This window comes from Aphelocoma coerulescens, chromosome 2, assembly GCF_041296385.1.
Source record: "Aphelocoma coerulescens isolate FSJ_1873_10779 chromosome 2, UR_Acoe_1.0, whole genome shotgun sequence".
Classification (NCBI taxonomy): domain Eukaryota; kingdom Metazoa; phylum Chordata; class Aves; order Passeriformes; family Corvidae; genus Aphelocoma; species Aphelocoma coerulescens.
Window position 1 is genome coordinate 78,886,076 of NC_091015.1, and position 22,854 is coordinate 78,908,929.

At 39.4% G+C, this 22,854-nt stretch overlaps 1 protein-coding gene across 9 annotated transcripts in view; it reads right to left on the reverse strand.

Annotated features, from left to right (window-relative positions):
- FARS2 (phenylalanyl-tRNA synthetase 2, mitochondrial) overlaps positions 1–22,854 on the reverse strand; it is a 237,803-nt gene that overhangs the window by 87,527 nt on the left and 127,422 nt on the right. For all 9 annotated transcript variants that reach the window (XM_069008176.1, XM_069008181.1, XM_069008180.1 and 6 more), the window contains one exon: positions 13,095–13,255. In XM_069008176.1, coding sequence (XP_068864277.1) covers positions 13,095–13,255 — 161 coding nt within the window. The remainder of the gene's footprint in view (positions 1–13,094; positions 13,256–22,854) is intronic.

The window sequence follows — 22,854 nt, forward strand, 5'->3', positions numbered from 1 at the left end:
ATACCTAATACGACACTGAAAAAATTAGATGTGTAACAGCCAGTGAAGAGATTAAACTTCTTTGATAAGCTGCTCCACCTTCTCCAAGCAGCAGGGAAAATGCGCAAGAGGACTGGTTATGTGGCAGAATGAGTGAGTAGAAAGCTTGGCTTTACATACTTTCACCCAAAAGTAACGCTGGTTACTAAACTTCTGTGGTCCCACTGGAAAGAGACACTGTGTTCCTTACAACATTTTATTAAAATGCAGTAACTTTATTTTAAAGTCAAGCTTTTTAAAATCTGTAATGAAAAATGCATCAAGTTTAAAGTCACAATATACTTCTCTGAGTGTAAATATGTATTTTAAACTGACCTGTGGTCAGAAAACTGAGAAACAAGGCATGGCTTTTGAGAAGCTTTCTGGACACAAAAGATCACTTCTATAGCCACTGAAAGGGTTATGATTCTATATGATTAGTAAGGAATTGAAAAAAAAGTCAGGAAAGACATAAAGAAGACGAAAGTATTGACCTAAAAGCAAGGATGTAAGAGTGTACACAGCAGAGATGTTCCCAGATACCTGATACAAGGCATTTGGATATGCCTTGCTTCTTGTGATCTGATTATAAAAAACACCAAAGGACAAGTATAAATTATTCCTAAATACCAGTGATGGACTCCATGCTCTGTGCTTAATGAGGCACAAATGACTTCTCATTTCCATAGAACAGAGTAGGACTCACAGGGAGAATCACCAAAACGGATGGCTCTCTACTACTCACTCCCACATCTCAGCTCCTTACAAACCCCTTTTGAAAGTATCAGGGAGAAGAAGAGATTAGCCTAACATTTTCCTACAGCAGTTCCATGTCCACTGTGGAAAAAAAAAGTGTTTTCCTCATGCTTCTTTCCCAGCCTCCTAGCTGATGGCCTACTGAGCTAGTTGGTTTCACGGTGCTAATCTTCTCCCATTTCAATCACAGATATAACACCGCAAAACAACTAAAAACCGAGAAATGCTTTTTCTGTTATCACATTTCCATTTTAGCAGTTGCTACCACACCAAGTGGAACCAATGACATGATCCTTATTATGCTGTGATGTCATCTATAGAAAACAAGCAAGTTTCTATCCTGGGAAAGGAATCCAGTGATTGGGAATGATCAAAATGGTAAAGTGGTTTCTCACAGCAAACCTAGTAATTAACACTTATGACTGCCTTTTACATAGGCTGTCCATATTCTGTCTGTCCTTCCTACCCAAATATCCCACCCCACAGGCAAAATCACTGGCAAGGATAAAAAGAAGAGAAGACACAAACCTCAGAAAACAAACTGTCAACAAATAAAAAAAAGTATGTGTCCTGCACTTATCTGAAAAATACCTGACACGCCTGCAAGGAACAGGTAATAAGCTGGTATAAGTCAGCAGAAACCCAACTTCTCAGCAGATACTAAGAATTTTCTCTTCAGCAGAGCTGAGCACCTGCAGTTCCTGCAGAAGGCACTGGCTGCTGCAGGCATTCAGTGTTCGCCACACTCAGAAGTCAGGTTTCCTCCTTTCTGATGGTTTGGTTTGTATATTTTTTCTCATTATGCTCAATAATAATGCTGAGATAAATAGCTCGGTGGGGTAAAATACTGCACCCATCAACAATTCATATAAAAGAGTTACATCTAAATAAACAATGCAAGTATTTGGAAAGAGTCTGCAGCAATATGAAGATGTATTTCTTTCAAATACATAGCATAGCAATGGAAACAAAGTGCACCCAATATTTTATTTCAGCTTAGATGAAAAACCTCATATAAAACACTGTTGATTGCATTTCCTTTTCTGCTCATTAAATGCACCATTCCAGAGAGTTACTGTTTGAAATGCAGAATCTCTAGAACACTTGAATATGACTTACACCAAAATAAGCTGGCATTGCGAATTTAATAGGCACATGCAACACCTGAAAAAGTTCTTCTCCCCACCTAACAACCTATACTTCTTTTTTCTCTCTCCTTCCTAAAAAGCATAGAGATTTCCAATACAACAGCAATAACACTTCATATTTCTTGGCCATAACTTCACATAACACCCTGGACATTGCAATCCTACAAAGGAATTCTTTTTCTATACTTCCCAGACATGAGCTAATCTGTACCATCTCACCATGTACAGAAGTTTACCCAGGCAGTTTACTGGTTGTTTTGAAATATTCTTATGACTTCCTGTACCACTGAAATAGCTGGGTTTCCTTCCTGACTCAGGAAAACTGCTCAAGTAGCATTGGAAGAGGCTGCCCATGGAAGTGGTGAAATCACTGTCCCTGGAAGTCTTCAAAAAGGGAGTGCATGTGGCAGCTGGGGACACATCTTAGTGGCGAATATGGTGGTGGTAGGATAACAGTGGACTTGGTGATTTAAGAGGTCTTTTCCAGCCTTAAGGATTATATGATTCTATGACTCTTGGCAAAGTCCAGTATTTTGAGTTTCCAGAGTAGCCAACTTCACTTGTTTTCCCCCCGTAAGTACTACATTCATACTAATTACATCTAAAGTTCAAAACCCATAATAAAACACCAAGGTAGTATAGCAAGCTAAAACTTTAAAGTACAGTAGGTAAGCTGGAGAGAGACAGAAATAAAAGGTTCTACTTATTTGTCCAATACTCAGAAGAGGAAAAAAAGCCTTTAACTTTTTTGTCTCGGGCAGACCTGGAGTATTCTAAAGCTATACTCCTGTTTAAGAGCAACAACACTTGGAAAGAGAAAAGTACAGTGAAGCCCTAAGCTGAGAACAGACCAAGCAGAAAAAGGCACTAAAACTACACTAAGCATTTCAGTATGTAATGACAAAATGTAAAGAACATTTAAATCTCTACAAGCAGAATCTTGGTGCAGAACAGGTATTTCTTTAATGCCTTTCCTTATTTTACAAGAATCGGAAAATGGGTTCACTCTTGCTGATTTAGGAGAACAGGTGACATGTGGGAATAATTATGCAAATTGGATTTAACACTTGTGCACAGGCAGGAGGATGTAAGCAGTCCTCGAAAGAGGGGACTTTGTCCCATTATTAATTCTTCTAAAACTGCAAAGCCAAATCCTCTGCAGTACATGCACCCCAAAGCATTACTTACTTGTCACATTTTGTTTTAGGCTGTCAATGCAGTGGTTCATGTGTCTCTCACATGAGCAAGATGACGGAAATTGACAATGGGTATGATAAGAATAATACAGTTCTTCCCAACTGTGCCTTCTGTTGTTTGGCTATTCTCTGCAGCCTAATTCATATTCTGATCAGAGAAGTGGTAGCTGAAAATCAGGGGTTTTTTATTAACACCATGTACTTCAAAAGGTGCTTCTGTTCATGCATAAACACACACACAGATTGTTCTCCCCAGCCCTCATTTCCTAGGGACACTCCACAGCTCAGCTGCAATGTCTAATCATGCTACAGATGATGACTGTAGAGGTTTAGGCATGATTTTAAAGATCACTTTAACAAAAGCTCTTTGCAAGGTGTGTCCTTTACATGTAAAACATTGGCACCAGTGTTAAAAGAACCATCAAATAAAGTCATGTATGACAACCCCCATGTTTTCAGCTAACTCTGGAAAAATGAGTAAGAGATTATTTCCTACTAGTTTTGAGATATCTTTTTTTTTCTTTCTTTTTTCCCTTTATATTTCTGTGGTTGTGTGTGCACACCAGTACATACCTGCATCTCTGAAGACACATCCTCACACCGTGTGTGCTTGGACACATTTTAACCAGAAGTTTATTCTTACATCAAATGCATAATGTATACCCAGAAAGATGCAATTTAACCCTGCTACAGGCATGCACATATTCAGGTTGCGGTAATTACCTAGGACTGCCAGCCAGAAACCAGGGTCCCATTAGGTAGACAGAGCACAAAACGCTAACTCCTGTCCTGAAGAACTTTCCATCTTAAAGTAGTTTGGAGAAGACATGCTGAGGCAGGAGGTACAAGACAACTAGAGTTGCAAACAGCATGGAAAACAGAATTATTGAGTAGGGAAATTTGACTCACTTCTCAGGTCAGGGCCAAAGACTAAAGTCAGGATATTTCCTGTGCCATCCTCCTAACCAGAATTCTATTACAGTGGAATTAAACCAATACTGGAAAAACATCAGAAATGTGTAAGGGTTACCCTCCTTACTAGCTACATACTTTTGCAGACAACAAACTGAAAGCTCTGAGCATATGTGGATTCCTGTCTAAACCACTAGCAGCTGCTTCTGATAGCTTCACATAATCTATGAGAAATCTATTGCTATTTTAGATTTCCAGGTTTACTCCTTCGCCTAATATTAATTTAATGTGAGTTTCAGCATATCTATCACTGCTGGAAATTGCTCCATGGCTTATTTAAGCACTCTGTATAACCATTATACTTCATCATTTGGGATGCAATAAAGATCGGTTGATATATTCAGCATCAGAATTACTCATTTGTGAGCTATTTGTTTCAAAGAGCCTCAACCAGTCAAATCGCAAATATATGAGGTTTAGAGATCAGAGCAAACCACTGTAACATTTGCTTTTTGAAGCTTATTGCAGTTTTTGCTAAGTAATCATTTAGATAGTATCAGGTGTACTTTGACTGGGGTGCATTGGCTTCTGCCTAGGAAAAAAAAGATATCAGCAGTAAAACGGTTCTACTGACAATAACTGTACAGTGCAGCAGCATTCATAACTGCAAAATCATTTTTTCTCTACATCATGTAGAAGTGATGCAGTCAAAATGCAGTCAAGGCTACAGTAGCTTCTCTTTGTTTAAAAACAAATTAGAAGGAAATCCCTGGTGGTCTGTTCTCAGTTGCTGGGAATGTCTTTCACTGGTACTGAGGACACACCTGCTGGGTGTATTCACCCCTCACCTTCTATACTGCCTCCAAAAATGAAAGTGCTGTCTCACCAGTTGTGCTGACGGCATGAAGCAACAGTGAGAAGTGGATCATGGAATTGATACAGCTTTAAGGAGCTGCAGAGGAAAAAGCTCCCTGATTCACCTCACAGTGTAGCCACAAAAGTGGCTTCTGCAGTACATGTGGAACAGCAAAGTGGAACAGCACAGCGGAACATGGCACATGGGACAGAACTAAAAAACTATGCTTCTCATCCTAACACTGTGAGAAGCAAGGTTCTGGAAAAGAGTGGTAAAGAACAGTCCAAACCCTCCAAAATCCTTCAAATGAAGAAAAGTCTCAACTGCTGTCTCTGGACCTACAGTCAAAAGAGAGGACATCTACCAGGTGGATACACGGGTCTCCCACATTACTAGCTTCCAAAATTCCCCATGGCACTTAGTAGGTTTGTTAGTAAAGCCCTGGACCTCTCACATAACTGAAAATTTATACGAAACACATAATTACATCCAGGTTTTAGAATTACCTGCCATAACATGAAAATTTTACTGGTGATTAAAGTGTGTGTTAGCATACACAACTGAAAGTAAAGATGAAATATTTTTGCTCTCTGAACATATATATACATATACACACGTATTCCACCCACTCTAAACAATTCCAGCTGTGACAGTTGTGTACAAAACAGAAAACTCCTTAACATCCAAAAAAGAACAGCTCAAATCAGCTATTTTGCTTCGAGCCACCACCAGCTAAATCTAAACTGAATGTGCTATGGGGATGAGACAAGTTAACAGAGGCGAACATGAGAGTTTTCAACTATTCTAAGACTGTGAAAACAACATAGAAATACTTAAAGTATATTCAAGGAACATAGGTGAAAGAGAGGAAGAGTACAGTTTTTGCTAATGAATTTCATAGGCTTCTTTGTACATCCAACTATTATCAAAGTGGCTGCTAAATGGATGAAATGGATTTATTTTGCCCTTTCAGCAGACAACAGATGGAGATAGTACATAAGATAAATATCACTAAGTAACCTAGGCAGAAAGGGCTATTGACATTTTTTATTTATTCATTTTATTTACTTAGAAAAGTACAATCAGACTTACAATTAAACTATTGCTGATTTGTTCAAGTTCAATGGGAGGCTATCAGTGAGACTAGATTGTAGTGGGTGGGTGGGTGGAGGGATGGAAACAAGGTTTTCAAGAATATCTGCATCACTGGTATTAGCTCAGAAGGCAGCAGCAAGGTTGTTGGGAACCACATCCCTTGTCAGTGCTTATTTTTACTAAGAGTTTCAGTAATATGCTCTCAGGCACATGGTGTGATTCTTGGGTGGCCCTGTGCAGGGCCAGGAGCTGGACTTTGATGATCCTTGTAGGTCCCTTCCAGCTCAGGATATTCTGTGATTCCATGAATATCATCTCAGTGCAGCCTTAGTCATGGGCCTGGGTTCTGACACACTAAGTGTTTTGCAAATCCAGAAGCAAAATCTGAAGTCCCCCACACTCATCTCAAAACTGATGGTAATACTTAAAAGTAAAGACTTGCTTTGATAGCTTGTGGCCATAATTTTTGTGGTTTCTCATAACTTGTTGATCTTTCGAAAGGAGATCAAGAATAGACATGTACAGTACAAAACTCAGGAAAACTTTCTGACCATCTAGAAAAATACTTCTTCACCAGTCTCAACAGTTTTTTGCCTTAAACCTACTCCTCTTTCCTGTGTCTTTCTTCCCCTTTTCATCCCATTCCCCCCAACAAGCTTAAGCTTAAACCAGACTTTTTCATATTGCCCCCAATGCCCAAAGTACAGCACTTCTCTTTTCTATGTTCCTTTCACTTTGTCTTATATCAGTGTATTGGTGGCTTAGAGTTTTTTATATTCAGTCCCATGTGTCTGTCCATCCTGTTTCCTCATTCTGAGCCCCTACTTTCTTCTTTCCTTACTGTGTTTTCAACTAATTTTCTTTAGTTAAGAATGGAAATTCAAGTGCTGTTTACTCTCCAGATGTTTGCTTGTTGACTTTTTTTACCCAAGTGCTGATCAGTAAAACTGGTTTAGAACAAAGATTTTGCAAATTAAGTTTGTAGTTTGTCAGATTAAACTCTTCTTGCTTAACACAGTCCTTTTGAAGATTTGCACTGCCTCAGCCCTGCAAGGTGCTGATCACTCTCAGTTGGATCCCAGGAAGTGTGGAGATCTCTGACCTGAAGCTGTTTAGGGTTATGTTTGACTGAGCATAGGAACTATCCCATTGATTTAAATGGGACTGCTCGCAAGTTTAAAGCTCAGCATGTGCTTCAGTACTTTGCCTGGCTGGGGCCAGAGGGCTCAGGTTCCCAGAGCTTCAATACCAGCACTACCTACAAATGATACAAGGTATAACATCCTGATGAGAAGACTTGATGATCAAGCGATTTCTAACCCAATGGTGCAGCTTAGTGCAGCATCTCTGCAACGAAGAAGGTATTTTTGCTTGCTTTCCATGGATATCCAACACTAAAAAAGGAGTTTCATTGTGTTCTGCAGAGCATGCAGACAAACCTGAGATGATACACAGCACTGTAAGGTTTTCCTGATGTTCATTTAAGATGTCTACATAAGTCACTCTTAGAAATTCAGCCTTCCCAAAGTCATGCCAGTAAAATGTTTATGCTACATCAATCTATTCTCCATTGTACTTCCACATGCACACACACACCTTATATATCTTCAATTACATTAAAACTAATTAGAAAATGTCGCAGTTCAAGCTATACCTTATTTGCTCAAACATCCACGTTAAATTTACATACTAATGGTTTGGTATTTGGCTTTAATAGATGCACTATAGAAAATAAACATAATAAATGAGTAACCATTTTAGCATGGAGTTACCTAATCTTGATGAAAAATATCTGAAAATGCAGCAACCAGTGAATCTATTTAATTTTTATTTGAAAATAACACTAATCACAGACTACGGAGATAAATACAAACTATATGGAGTAGCATACTAATGATGGATCAGACAGACCCACCCTGTGCAGCGAATGTAATAAGATCAAAATGGTTGAAATGCATGGCATATACTCTAGATGCTCTCCTTCTCAAGCATGGAATAAAGGATATAGACTAGGACGGTTTAATTTGCTGAAGTTTTCCCTTACACTTGACAGTGCATTTTATTTTCACCATCTTCTAGAGCTTCAGGAAAAGCTCTGTGTCTCCCAGCAACAATCAGGCATGTGCACATGAAAGATGAACAGGGATGATGACTGTCCCTGAAAACTGAAAAGTGCACAGCAAGGTAGAAAAGTTGGACTGTCTAATGATATGAACGAGAGGGCTCACACACATAGCAAACAGTGCAAACTGGGCTACTGTGTAAATCCTTTGTCATTAGAACAGGAGCTTAATTCCTATAGCACAATGAGCAAAGGCAAATGGGAGCAAGCGGGCCCAACCTTTGCTATCTTGCACAGGAGGAACAGGAGCCTGCTTAAATTTCCTTTCCAGTACAATGAATCGCTTCTTTCCACACAACTGCATCTTTTTGACTACATAATTTTCCTCATCTCTGCTATCCTTGACTGTTCACTTCTCAAAGCAGAAAGAGCGTCCTGGATCAGGGCCACAGACACCATTCTGGCCACAGCTGTGCAAGAGGTGAACAGTGTCAATTCAAGTGGTTTGTCAAGTTTCCTCACCCAACTGCCAAAGGCTACTATCTCCTCAGGCCTCCCAACAGAGCTGCTCCAGGAGCTTTGTCTATTCTGGCACCATTAAAAGGAACCTGGTTAGAAAGTCTATTATTTTGAGTTTTGAAGCTACCAGGTTATTGTGAAGGAATTGAATTTTGAGAGACTGCATGTGCCAGCAGATACTAGGAAGGAGTAGGCCCTGGAGATAATGGAAGGGGTGGTAAAAATAGTTGGTGCTAGGCTTATTGCAGATATTGCAGAATAGTACAGATCATGTAGAAATTAGGAAATAAAGAAGACAGCAATTCCCATAATCTCGCAGAGGGAGTCTGCAGTTTTGTTAAAAATTTGATCCAGATCCCCTCTGTACCACTGCTTCCCTTAGAACAGCCATAAATATGCTTCTCCTTGACCTCAGTGCAGGCCACAAGGCTCATCTGCAATCAAAATAAATAACTATTTAAAACAACAGCAGCCAGTGACACCAGCAGCAGCAAATGACTTTGTGAAAGGAGAACACATCAGGAGTCACTCGACATGATGTGCCACTTGCTCGCCACGGTAGCAAAATGATGGACGCTCCAGGATCCATCCTGCTGCCAGAGACGTTTCTTCTTAATCAAGACCTCTGGGCACACCACACTACATCTGAACTGTGAGTGCCTTCCTTCTCTAAATGTCATTTCATTTTTGTACCTTTCCTTGAGAGTCGTCAGCCCACGGACAGTTTTCATTTGGTTTTTGGTTTTATTTTTTTTGTTTTGTTTTGTTTTTTTTGTTTTTTTTTTTTTTTTTTTTTTTGGTAAGAATGTGTCTCGGTTTTGGAGACAAAGCTTCAGCAGGAAACACCGGAATGAGTGTGTCCTCCGAAAAGGGCCTCCCCTTTTCTTCCACCAATAAGACAAGTGGGTCACAACAAGTGAAAGTGGAAAAACCAAACTGTTTATTATCACACGAACAAAACAGGGTAGAACAGGATAAAAAAAACCCCAACCTCTAAATACAACAAATTCCCAAAGCGGGAACAGACACCTGGGCTCGGACCAGCCGAGGCCGCCCCTGCAGGCTCCCCGGACTGGCGAGGAGGGAAAGGAGGCAGTGAGGCAGGGGGAAAGAAGGGGGAAAAAGGACAAGAAAAACCCAACAGAACCTTTTTCCTGCTAGCCGGAACACAAAGGAAACCCAAAGAGCAGCACAGCGCTCCCGGCGCACTCGCTGCCGAGCCCCGCCGAGCCCCAGAGCCCCCGAGGCGCTGGGCCCGGCCGCTCCACCGCCCCGCACTCGGTGCCCCGGCCCCGCCCGGCCCCGGGTCCGTGTCAGAGGCACAGCGTCCCTGGCACTGAGCGGGCGGTGAAGGAATGAAGCGGCTTCACAGCGTCAGCCCAGGACACACTGCTGGCTCAGCATAAATCAGAAAGCAATCACAGGGAACTGTGCTCAAGGCCCTGACATACAGAGATATAATACAGCAGACCAGATCAGGACTGAGCCATTTATTTTATTACATTGTGCCTTGCAGGTTCTTGGTCCTTCCTGCCCTGTCTATCCTCAGCCTTTCTTTTCACAGCCTGAGCAAAAGCCCTACACAAACGATAGAAGGCAAGTTACCAGAGCGTGATCCCCACACTGCTGTGACTTGTGTCAAATTATATCTGGAGTGATTTGCTAATCCAAGTCCATGCAATAATCTGATCTGTGGGGAGAAGCACTGTAACACCGCTGTGCTGAGTGGCCACAGTGGTACAAGCACTGTCAGCTTTTCCCAGCAGCTTTTTGACCTACTGAAGCCTGCACACATGTACTGAGCAACTGATGATACAGGGAAAAGTCTGACACATTCAGGCTGTTAAAAGGCACAAGATATATACTCTAAGTCCCAAGAAAATGCTCCAATTAAATTCAGTTTTTGAGCAAGAGTATATTTAGCCCAGCTAAAGGTTACTGCTATGCAGTGTGAACTACATATTTGAAGAATGTTTTAATGAACAAAAAGAAAAATATTTATGTTGGTGGATCATATTCAGATTATAAGAAAGGATTTGGAGGAGTACCCAAAGGTTGAGAGGTCTATCTCAGTTAAGCACAAAAAGGATGGACATTTACCCAGACCTTCTGAGCTGCAGGATTCAATTTCTGCTGTGAAAGGCTCTCAAAACGCTTGGTCTGTCTTTGTTCAGTTCGGTCAGGCTGAAAAGTACTGCTTGGCCTTGCATGCAGAAAATCTGACACTTTTATAATATCCATTGAGATTTCTTACAACATCAACACTGGAACACAGGCTAAAAGTTTTCCTTCAAATATCATATGAATAAACCATAAACCATGTGATTCATTAATTATGACTCTTTAGAAAGTAAACAGGAACAGAAGGTCTGCTAACCTGGTTTTACAGCATACCTGAAAAATAACATAGAACAGAAGAAAAAACTGGAGATCTTATGGTAGCACCAAAGAGTATTTCACAGTATTTTCATTTGAAGGGTCATTAACCCTTTAAAAAGAGATGCCAGTATGTACTAGAAGTATGTAGAGCATAGAGCTCAAAAAAGCTGAATGTGCAATACCAGATGAAAGGTGAATACAGAGTTCCTTTCGAACAAAAACCCAAGCTTGCCTCTAGTCTCTTATATTAAGATACAGGACTGAAAAATGTAAACTAAGAGTTGGGGAGAATTACCAAAACTGAAGATGAAACATCCAAGTTGGGTAGGTGTATGTATGTATTAAAAGAGAAAGGGGGGAGGGGATAAATGAAAAACAAAACAAAACAAAACAAAACAAAACAAAACAGAAAAAACCCAGTAACTAAAAAGTCCCTTAGCAGTTCTTGATACCAGAGAAAAAATCTGTTTCTAAAACATTGGCCATACTCTTTCTTTAGAAGAGAGAAAGAACCCAAACTAAGGCAACCAAACAGCACCAATTAAAAAAAAAATCACTTTTAGCTTCCTAGAAACCATGTATTTTCCTCTGAGCTTATCCACAGTAACCTGTGCCTCTGACATCTTCAGATTGCTTCACTACACCTGACTTAACTAAAACTGAACATGAAAACTATATGCAACTTAGAGAAGCCAGACACCCAGCCCTCTCTTTGCCTCACCTTCAACATCAGTCCATAGCATTCCAACAATCTGGGCCTTTCCTCAAAAGCCCAATCTGCTGCTAATATCAGTTTGAAGCTTGGATCCACAATGTTAAAGCAAGCAAGAAATCTCAGCTCCATCAGATTGCAATCTATAAACCAAGCCACAACCTCAGGAACAAAGCCAATCAGAAAGATAGGGGCTGAAAAGGAGACTTGAGCATTTCTTATTGAAAACTACAACAAACATGCTGTAGGACATCAAGGAAACCCACAAGCAGACACACCTTCAGGAACAGTGGCAAAAACCTGTCTTTCTGTAAGATAACTAACTACAAGTTGAATGCACTAATGCCAGTTATCCCCAAACAAAAAAACAAAAAAAAAAAACCCAACCAACCAACCAAAAAATCCCCAAACCCCTACCCAAACCAAAAAAACCAAAACTATCTGCCAAACTTATCTCAAACACTATTTTGACTCTACCAAAGAACATGTGTGAGAATTGCCATGAAATAAAAACAAATCGATGGATGCTCTACTGATTTGACGTGGAGACTACTCAATTGTCATTTATCACTGTTGATTTCCCCTTTTATAATTACAATTCTTAAACATAATCAATCTCTACACAAAGAAACCAAACAAAAGGCAGCTGCAAGAAGTATTTTACTGCTTTAGCACTTCAGACTTCATCAAGCATCTGTGTCAGCTCAATTCCCCCAAAGACCAGCTGACAGCACCTGACTTGAACCTCCCCACGCTCATGCTGAAGAGTATTATGGAAGTAGCATTTCCACTCAATCCAGTTATGCCTGATTGCTTTGCAAGTACAAAAAGCAAGATGAGGTTGCTAACTGCAAAAATCACCTCAGCAGAGGAGTTACAAAACAAATACAAGATGAGCCTGCAGTCTCCCCTGCAATAGCCAGGAGAAAAGAGCTGACATTGAAGATGGCAAGGCACATCCACAAAGCATTTTGCCAAAGGTTAACATTGCAACTCACACTGACTTCAATGATTGTAGAGTGAAAACAATGGGAAAATTTGAGAATGTGTTATGATCTTTGAATGCTTTGCATCAAACACATATTTATAGTGAAACAGAATTATGGACACAACTCAAGGACATAACCACACCATAACATAAACAAACCACAGGCCTAAATCAATCCCTAGTCTGGATATATTTATAAGTTAAATATGTGCTTAAGCATTACTCAGAACAGGGATGTTGACTGGGTATCAGCAGGAACTCACAACATTTATCTGGTTGAAAAAAATATTATCAAAAGCTGGATTTTATTGCAGTACATCAGAGAATCATGATAGCTGTAAACCTGTTGCATCAAAACCTAATCTTTTAATGACACAGAATTTTAATTATGTGATATTCACTAGGGATACACATACTTCACAGTAAATTATCACCATATATATGTTATTTTACCTGGAACTTTATTTTTTGCCAAATGTGAGGCCCAATAAATTGTTTTAAGAAGCGTTCATCTTCACTCCAGAACAGTCGGATGTCAGGGATATCGTACAGGATCATGGCCAGCCTCTCCAAACCCAAGCCAAATGCCCAGCCAATTTTATCCTGAGCACCAGCTGCAATACACAAACAAACAAGATAAAAATTCAAGAGTTCACAACATGGAAAATTACTGATAAAATGTTCACCTATTTATTAAGAAGAAAAAAAGAAAAAGGTGAAATGGCAAACCAGAAAATCTTCCAAGTAACTGCCAAATGAAAGATCTAAGGGTTATAGGACAGATCCTACTTAAATCAAAAACTGCAGCAAGACTGAGCAAGCACATCATTGAGTCCAGGAACCAAAAGTGGCAATAAAACAAAGCCACTGTCCTGACAATTTGTGTCCAAAGGTTCAGACAGGCTTGAGAAATGCTGCATAATGCTATACATCACTACCCTTTACTGTGCTTAGAGCTGAGCACTTCTTCACTTGGCTCACCTGTGTTTTGTAAGACATGTAAGCATGAATTCCCTGTTCAGAGTATTTTCTGTGGTCTGACAGACCAAGCCAAGCCTATAGAGCATTAACATCATTACCAACATTTCAAGGGACCAAAATTGCCTCTTTTGAGGCTTCTGGAAGAAACAGAGCAATGGGATGTGAGGCACCATTGCATTAGCATCACACCTCCAACCAGGGAACTCCTGAGCTGCTGCTCCTGGGAAAAGCCACTGCTCTCACATAAATAAGTCTCTTCTATGCAGCACTAAATATAAAAATACAAGAATACTTAATAAAGAAAAGCTGTACAGATATTAATGATGTACCATTTCTGTCAGGAAAGTAAATATTCACACCTTCCTTCATTTACAGGGCAGGAGCACTGATTCATTAAACAGGGATTTTTTCAACACAAGACACTAAGTCTATGTTTAGCCATCATCCTACTGATTTTGAAATAAGCTTAGAGCCCAGAAGCCCTGGCAAAGGCTCAGAGCTTTTAAAAACTTAAACAAATGCCTAAACAAACACACATGCTGAAAGGATGCATGCATGTGTGACAGACATGAGTCCACACCATCAGCACTTGCAGTGTGCTCCTGAGTCGCACAACATCACTGCACATCTCACAGCTATGCATCAGATCCACAGCAGCTCCACCAGTATTAATTTAAACTAATTTTTTGTAAACTTTGAACTCAGCAGCTTCCTCACCATCATGCAGAAGGCTAGAAGCAGAAGTCTACTTTCTGACCCTTTTGTCCCTGATATCAGAAAGGAAACAACTCCCGTTATTTGGGCACTGATAACATCCTGACTTATCCTGTTGTGTCCAATGCTGAGATTAAACAGGCCTGACTTCTGTTCAAACAGAGGGAGGCATACCAAGCTTGGGAAAAGGGACACAGTCATCACTTCAATTCCATTAATTCATTTGAACCTGTCTATTTTTCTGGAATAACAGGTCCTCAGCAGAACGTCTCTGTGTCTCGCTGCATCAGCAGTACTGCACTACCACAGGAGTTATCTCAGCTCATAAGAGTACTTCATAGAGGAGTTAGGATATTCTGCCTGTCCCTTCTCGTGTGCTCAAATGCAAGATTTTGCACTTTCTGACATTTGAAAGCAGACAGTTTGTCAACTGAACTGTGGAAGTCCTATGAAATAGAGGACTGGGTGTGAACTCCAAAGGTACCTCATGGCAGAGCTGCTCAAAACAGTGTTTAGGCCAACCAACAGACTGTGAGCTAACCTGAGTCTGGAAACCTGCAAGCCACGCTACATTACATGAAGAAGTGCACAACTTGCTACTGTTGATTTTTAGAGAAAGCAGAGTGACTACAAAGAATGTACTGAAATTTGTGTTTGGGTGAGATTTTGAGCTCTGACTTTAAGCATGAACCATATACTGTTTCTCTTCCAAGCTGAAAGTACTATTTCTCTCCATACACCAGTATATTAAAGTAATTACATTTGTATGGCTATGAAGAAGGGAAGACAATTCATTGCAATTGTGTTGCTTCTTTAAACTTCCAGCTTGCCTTTCTTAGATCAGCAACTCCTGCCTCAGTGACAGAACTCTTACTCATTTCAGAAGTGCCAGATTTTCACATACATATGGGCATTTCTGTAGACCAACCTCCAGAGGTAAAGTAAAGCACCAGGAGCAATATCCATGAGGGTTCTGAATGGCCAGTGCTTAATCTCAACAGAGTCATTAAACCTGAAACCTAAAGATGCCAGGTTAAGCATTAGTGTTAATTAATTCACAGATGCTCAGTAAAGTATACATGATGGGGGTGATGATCCTCCTTCCCCATATTAGTGATGATTACTGGTAGATCAGACAGGAAAAAAGAAAGATATGACAGAAGATAACTACAGGTGTATATTCTGATTAGTAGAGCTTTACATTTAAGACTTGGGCTTTTAAAATATTTTGATGTGAGAATGGTTTTAATTGTAATCTTTTTTCCCTCACACTTAATGCCTTTTTTTTTGCTATGAACTTTAATTCTGCAATGAATGTCTTGATTTGATATCAGCAACTTCTTTTCTGTTCTGCTTTTCTTGCTTGGTTTTTTGGGGTGTTTTTTAGAAAGACTGGGACACATCACAGTTTTTTTCATTTCGTAGCGGACAAAGAGATTCTGCTATCTGTGTAGCAGCTCACAGCATTGTCATCTGAGCTATGATTAAACACATATTCACCGAATTGTCTTTTGGATGATCCTTGTACAATTATCAGCCTTCAAACCACAAACTTCTCAAATGTCCACAGTGAAAGCTGTATCAGTGAAGAATTACCTCTACTCAGACAAAATAATTGAAAGAAAAAGGAAAATTCGGATTATTAAAATTCCTCCTCATATGAGCACTAGGAAATCTCTGCACTCTGAATCTTAGTTATTTTGTCTCTGACATCTTCTCCAACTTTCTGTTTGTAAAGCTCAAAGTCAATGCAGCATTGACTTAAAGCACTTGAACAACTACCTTGGGGGACTCAATAAGATAAATGCATGCTTCTAAACATATTTCTTACTGGAAATGATCAGGTGACTTAGAAATTAAATGTGCCAGTAATCGTCCTGTTGAGGAGAGAGCAGCCCATAGCTTTCCGAACACAAACACATGTTTAAATGCACCAAATTTTGGCAACTATTATGGAAAGAAGTCAAGTGAATGTGAGTCAACAAGACAGAAAGAGTGAACACAGAATAGCTTAAAATGCAGCAAAAAGCAGGTTGAGGTTCTGATGAGACCTGGCCAAAGCAGCAGATTCCAGGGACCTGGTGTGGCAATCATAGCATCACTGCTTGAAATAACATAGCCCAACAGATAAAGCTTTCCTGACATACGAGCTTTCCCCAACTGGCCATCAAAAGATTTGTACACTGCCAGGCTCCTGCTGCCTCACATGAAAAATTTGACTTCCCACCAGAAGAAAATTGCTGAAAGCTTTGCTTGTCACGTAGCCAAAGATGGAGGAGGAAAGGATAAAACAGTTTGAGTGGCTTCCCACACTAGGGGCTAGGACAGCCCAAATCTGATGTCAGCAGGTTGCATCACTGCAGCTATGTCTTACAGAGAAGCTCAAGAGTCCTTATCTTCCTTGACAGTCGTTATCTATTTCTCCTGGACTTAAGCTTCAAGCCCAGGTGAATCAGTTTACATGTAATGTAGGCCAATCAAGTCATTCTCCAAAAAGCAATGTTAAATGAAAGTTAGATTTGCTCAGTCAGGATGGGAATCTTCCTAATTATTCACTAAGACATAAATAAATGACCTGCCAGAATTCATGGGTTACATTGCCCTGAATCCTCAGAGACACCCACAGATAGAAATACTCACCCTCTCAAGGAGTGTGAGGCAAGACATTCTGCTCTGTACAACAATTTAAAGACATATTTTGCAACACAGTATTAGTAACAGGTCAACAAAGCTTTTTTGGTTTACATTCCAGTCATTTTTGTATCTATACCAGCTTTTATTTAAAATTTTTTGCTACTTCTCTAAAACTGCCAATAAAGAAATCTTTCTTTCAATAGAGCCTAAACTGGGTCTTCAAATTGTTATACTCAGCAGTTACTGAGAAGTGAAAGAAATTAAATTTTGATCTTGGATTGAAGCAAAATCATGAATACACAACAGCCTGCATATAAGGTGTTCTTCACCAAATGCAGAAAAATTAATGCACCCAAAGTATGAGTAGCTGAAATCTGGGATGAGTTCCAGAAGCAAAGACCTGAATTTGATCTCCTTCTTTCAGTCCAAACGATGACTGTTAATGGACCAAATTCTGGAACTAAAATGGTGGGAAGAGGGGTAAACAGATTCTCAAGGACACAAGGATTACACATCATGTTTTACAAAACAAATCAGCCTCAGTAGCAAACTGTATAGAAAGTAAGTTATAGACATAAAGAACATGTGACTTGACACAAAACATCACAAATTCTGGAAACAAATGCCTAGGCCCACATTTGAGTTGTATGTGATTAAAGGACATCTTATGAATCAGGATTTTGAAAAATAGGCTGCAAAATATTTACTTATTTCTAGAGACTAGGAATGCATATTTTACATGACTGACACAGCAATGAGGCAAAAGTTTACTTGTGTTAAAAATAAGCTATTTTAAATTATTTCCTTATTATTTCCGTAAATTATTTCAGATAAAACTCTCTTATGTTGGGAGTCAAAAGTTTTACATGGAAAAAAGTAATACTAGGGTATCAGTCTAACAGAGAAGAGCTTCTGAAAGTGCAAGGTCATGTGGCTGGGATGTTGAGCAGCTGAGGCTAAAAAGTTTACCAAAGTTTTCTCTGAACTCCTCTCCAGTGAAAGCAAAAATCTAAACCACCACATTGTTCTCCTGTAACTCCGTTAAATTGATGCACTCAGGCTCCTGTGTGCAATTCAGTTTAAATTGCGTCCTAAAATGAGGACTTGGCTTTCAGACCATGCATGCTAAGAAAGCCACTCCTCAAGAACTCAAGAAAAGAAGTAAACATTCAATTATGCCTATTCTACGCAAAGAGAACTTATCTTTCTAAATCTCATGTGTAAAGTAATTTTCTAACAGTAATATTCACTTTGAGACCACAGCTGTGTCTCCTGGGTCAGACTGATCTGTTCTGTTCTCTCCATTTGAAAACTAAGTGAAAGAACTTTAAAGGCCTTGAGTAAGTTTTAATAAGTATGTTTATTTTTGTTCTATAACCAAAAGATCTATGTATATATTAAAAGAACAGCCTGTTTAAAAAATCTACCCAGGGAAGCCATCCAGATTGTACTTTATTCTAATATGTAGTTAACATTTATTCTACCGTTTTACCAATATTTAAGCAGGTTAAGTAGCTGGGAGGAAAACATTTCTGAAAGGAAGAAATGGATGACCAGAGCAAAAGACAACAGGAAAACTAGATTAGCAAGAGGAAAGAGTGAACCAAAGCCAACAAGGAGGAGCTTTCCCTATTTTTTTCCCACCTCAAACTGATACTTTTAGCTTCCAATTTTTTTATCTTTCTGCTTCTGAAGTTGTGAATTCCTCAGTCCTCCTTCTTTGCTCCTTTCCATCTTCCTACTTTTGCCCGAGTTCATCTCTCCCATTCCTGCAAGCCCTCCCAAGCATTCCCAACAAAATCAAGGACAAATCCACCATTAAACAGAATCTTACTTAAACCCTAGGATATTTTTTCAGAGTTCATAACCATACCCTGCAATGACATTCAACCTTTCAAATTATGTAAGATAAAGTATCCACTTAAGTCCCAAGAGCAATACAAGACATTAGTCATTAACTATAAATACTTTTATGGTGTATGGTTTTCCTTTCTCTGTTTCAGCCTGCATAGCTGAACAAATGGCTTGCTTAGTTTTTGAGATTTTTTTTCCTTATCCCTGTCTCAAGGCTGAATGTTTCCCATGGATGACAGTGCAATTTGCTGTCCTAATTTATGTCAGAGAGCAAAAAAAAGACTGATTTGGTCTTTTTCCCTTGGCTCTGCCAGCAGGCTACAGTATTGCTCTTTTTGTTCTTGGTATGTAAAAGCAAACTCCAATTCCTTTCTTTATGTTTCGTTCATTCAGGCAAAGTTGGATTTTGAGGGTTTGGGCCTTTTAATATCTTCTAATATCTTTAAATCTCCCTAGACACCAGGGCCATGTAGACTTGAAAAAATAAATGCTATAAAGAAATACACAAGAGGCTCCCACTTGAGAGAAAGACCAAGCCTACAATACAGTTCAGAAATGCAATTATGAATCTCATTTTTTCAGGGTGTAAGTACAGCTGGACAAACTCCCTTCACATATATTCATTGCGTCCAGATGCAATTTTCTTGGCAAAATTTCACCAAAGTTGACTGCTTAGTGTCTTACAAAGTGGCCTTTTCTTACAGAACAACAGACAGATCAAGAAACAAGAACATAAACATCATCACAATGTGGGACAATCTTCAAGAGATTAAGACATCCTCAAAAGATGCCGAAGTAGCAGTTTATCTATCATAGCACAGGACACTGTTCAGCATGTTTGATATTCCTGTTCAAGAATCAGAACAGCCAGCACACCTGTATGTATATAAAAAGGTTAAAAAATGTGTTCAGCTGATGGCAGCACACCCCCATGATTATTCTGAAAGCTTGACACTGCACAATAAATTCAACTTCCACAGACAGGGACTGATACCATATTTTGTTTCCCTACAGCAGGTACCATAAAGAAGCCTTGAGCTTATGACTGGGGTTCCTTGGTTTTACAATATGTAAAAATAATAGGCAGGTAAGGTTTATGATTTAGCTCCTCTGCCACAAACTCATTCTTGGGAAGAAAGACATGAAAAGCCTTATGATCACTTAGGCATCACTTGCCTTATAACTGGAGTTGGGGTAATAGCCCTTTCTTTCCTAGAATGATTTAGGTAAGACACATAATAAATGTAAAACACTGAATTTCAAAATCTTTGTCAATAGTTCTTTGGAATTCTAATGGTAAAGCTACAAGAAGATTTCATACTCAAGTGCAGCATTTGTAATCCAATGAACTCCAATGAATTCCACAACATGTGTTTCATAACAGCTCTGACAAGGTTCTGGGTACATACAATTTATTTATTTTTTTCAAAAACACGACATAAAAAGTCTGGGTGTACTTAAATGCATTGTCACATAGCACAGCATGGAAACATTTTGTTCAGAAGCACTGCTCCCAGTTTTCCTTTCATCTTACTAGAGAACTACTCCATCAGCTCTGTGCTACAACAGCTTGAAGGAAATTTCTTGCTTTTGCTCACAAAGGGCTCTTCAGAATGACTGGCTTCCCAACTCATCTCTACTCATTGATCCCCCATCTGAAAAAAATTCGACCATTCCATGTTCCTGAGCAAAATATTTTCTGTCAGTAGGTCTCATTCTATTAAAGACATAGATATGATTTAAACATGTAATTCCAGACACTAGCAAACGGGATTTGAAGACAATGTCGTAAGGGGCCCTCTTGCATTTCTCTCCATACTGCTCCTGAGTCCAGTGTTTCCAGCTGGCGTCTGTCAAACCTGGACACTTGCAAATACCTTTATCTGCACCTATAACAAAGCTATGAATGCTTAACTAGTCTTCTGGTACATTTTTGTACACAGGCATGCATAAAAGGGAAAGTATATAGCTGTAGCACACACAGACACCTCAGGAGACTGTGCCTAAGGGAAAGACATAGTGAGCCTGCTCTTCCTCCTGGGCCTAAAATCTCCTGTCTCCTCTCTCATCTTCATGTTCCCAGGAACACTCGGAGCAAAACCTGAACTTACAAATTAGTTTCTTTAGCTTGTAATGCACTTTGCTTGACTTGTGTGAAGCAACAACCCTTTGAAATGTATCACCAGGACTTGAGCTGTGTCTAACCCTACATCTGCTCAGTGGCTCTGTGGAATAGCACTGCCATGTCCAGAGCTCTTCTGGGGCAGGAACTGAAGGGTTTCACTCAAGGCAAAAGAGTTCTTCCTCCTACTCGGTTTATGTTTTGAAGTCGTACCTGATATTTACAACTTGATGGCTTTTAACATATTCTCTTGGGATTTGGGAAGGCTTCCAAGCAGATGCAGAGGTATCTGCAAGAAGATACTAAGAGGCAGCATAATTCTGGGGAATACTGTTGGCTACTTCACTATGACACATTGCAAAGTATCTGGTCTAAACCAGATCCTTCAGTTCTACTGTAAATAGGGAGAGAATACCACAAATAACTATTCACTCTATCATAAGAAATGTAGAGATAAACACTTAACTTTTAGACATGTAAATCAGATCAGATTAATTTGACCCTATATATCCATTTCAGCTTCAAGTTTTATCATGAAACACGCATCGCTGTATAATTACAAGGAAAAGAACAAAAATTTTTCATCTCAGAGCAATCATGTCATGTTAATATCTCTTTTAGATTTCTCTCTCAGATTTCTTTTAATTAGTTTCCTCATTTCTAGCAACTTCTCTCATGATTTCGGTACTCATATGACACAGATGCAATGGAAATTATGTTTCAAGTACTCCCCTGTCCTTATTTCCCTCTTCCTGCACCACACAAATTGCCTATAGCCACCTTAAAAAAAAAATTATATGTAATTTATTTCAAGTCATCTTATTCATCAGTAGTACTACAGGACCACAGCCAGACCTCCATGCTTTTCTTGCATATGACTAGAACATTTAAGATAGTGATTATTTTTTAAATTAAGCCACCATCTCCATATGAAGGAGCTGACAAAAAATGTTGAAGATGAAGTAATTGTTCCTTGAAGTTCAAAGTAACTCTTTTTCATTTACATTCTGATTTGTACAAAATTCACGAGTCCTGGCAGCAATACTTTTTTTCTCTGAAGTACAATGATTTCTTTAAAAAGTGACATAAATTACATTAAAATTTGGCATAAAGTGGTTGAAGGAGCTTCACACAATACAATATTACTAGCTATTGGAGTTGAAAGAAATGAAACATTGTGAAGTCCCATCTAAACTATAGAAGAAGAGCTTAGGAGAAGACACAAGAAAAGGTTTTGCTTGAAGTCCTTGAAATAACTCATGAAAGCACATTATCTGTACATTTTGCAGAGGCTTCTTGCTTACTTTTGCCATGCAGTTGACAAGGCATGTAAAAGAAGATGGAAACATACACAAGCAAGTGAGGGACGAGTTGCAGGATGGCCCTGCAACTACTCTCTGCCTAGGTATATGTACTCTACAGAACAGTTTACACCATTACACAGGGGCCAACGGCACAAAACATAACAGCTTTATTGACCTTCAAATGAGGAAAGATTTTTCCTTAAACATTCAAAAAACACAAAGAATGCCTCATAAAGCTCTTCTACAGCTATTTAAAAAACACCCCATCTTTCTCCCGCTATGTTCATATAAATTCTCAATTTCTGTGGTGGTCCACATGGCTCCAGCCATCCTGACCACTCATGAGAACAAAGATAATAAACAGTGGTGGTCAGAGTCCCAAGTTTAAGCACCCCACTTCTAAGTTATGGTGAGAACCCATAATCCCCTTGTTCTTTCATTTGCATGTTTCCTCCCAATTGGTTAATGTTCTGCGCTCCCTATTTGATGTATGAGGCCATGTTTATGCATTTCCCTTTGGTAACATGTATAAGTTCTAGAAAGTTCTTCGTTTCTCGACACCCCATTGGTTCCTTCCCTAAGTCCCGCCTATGTAGTGTCCATA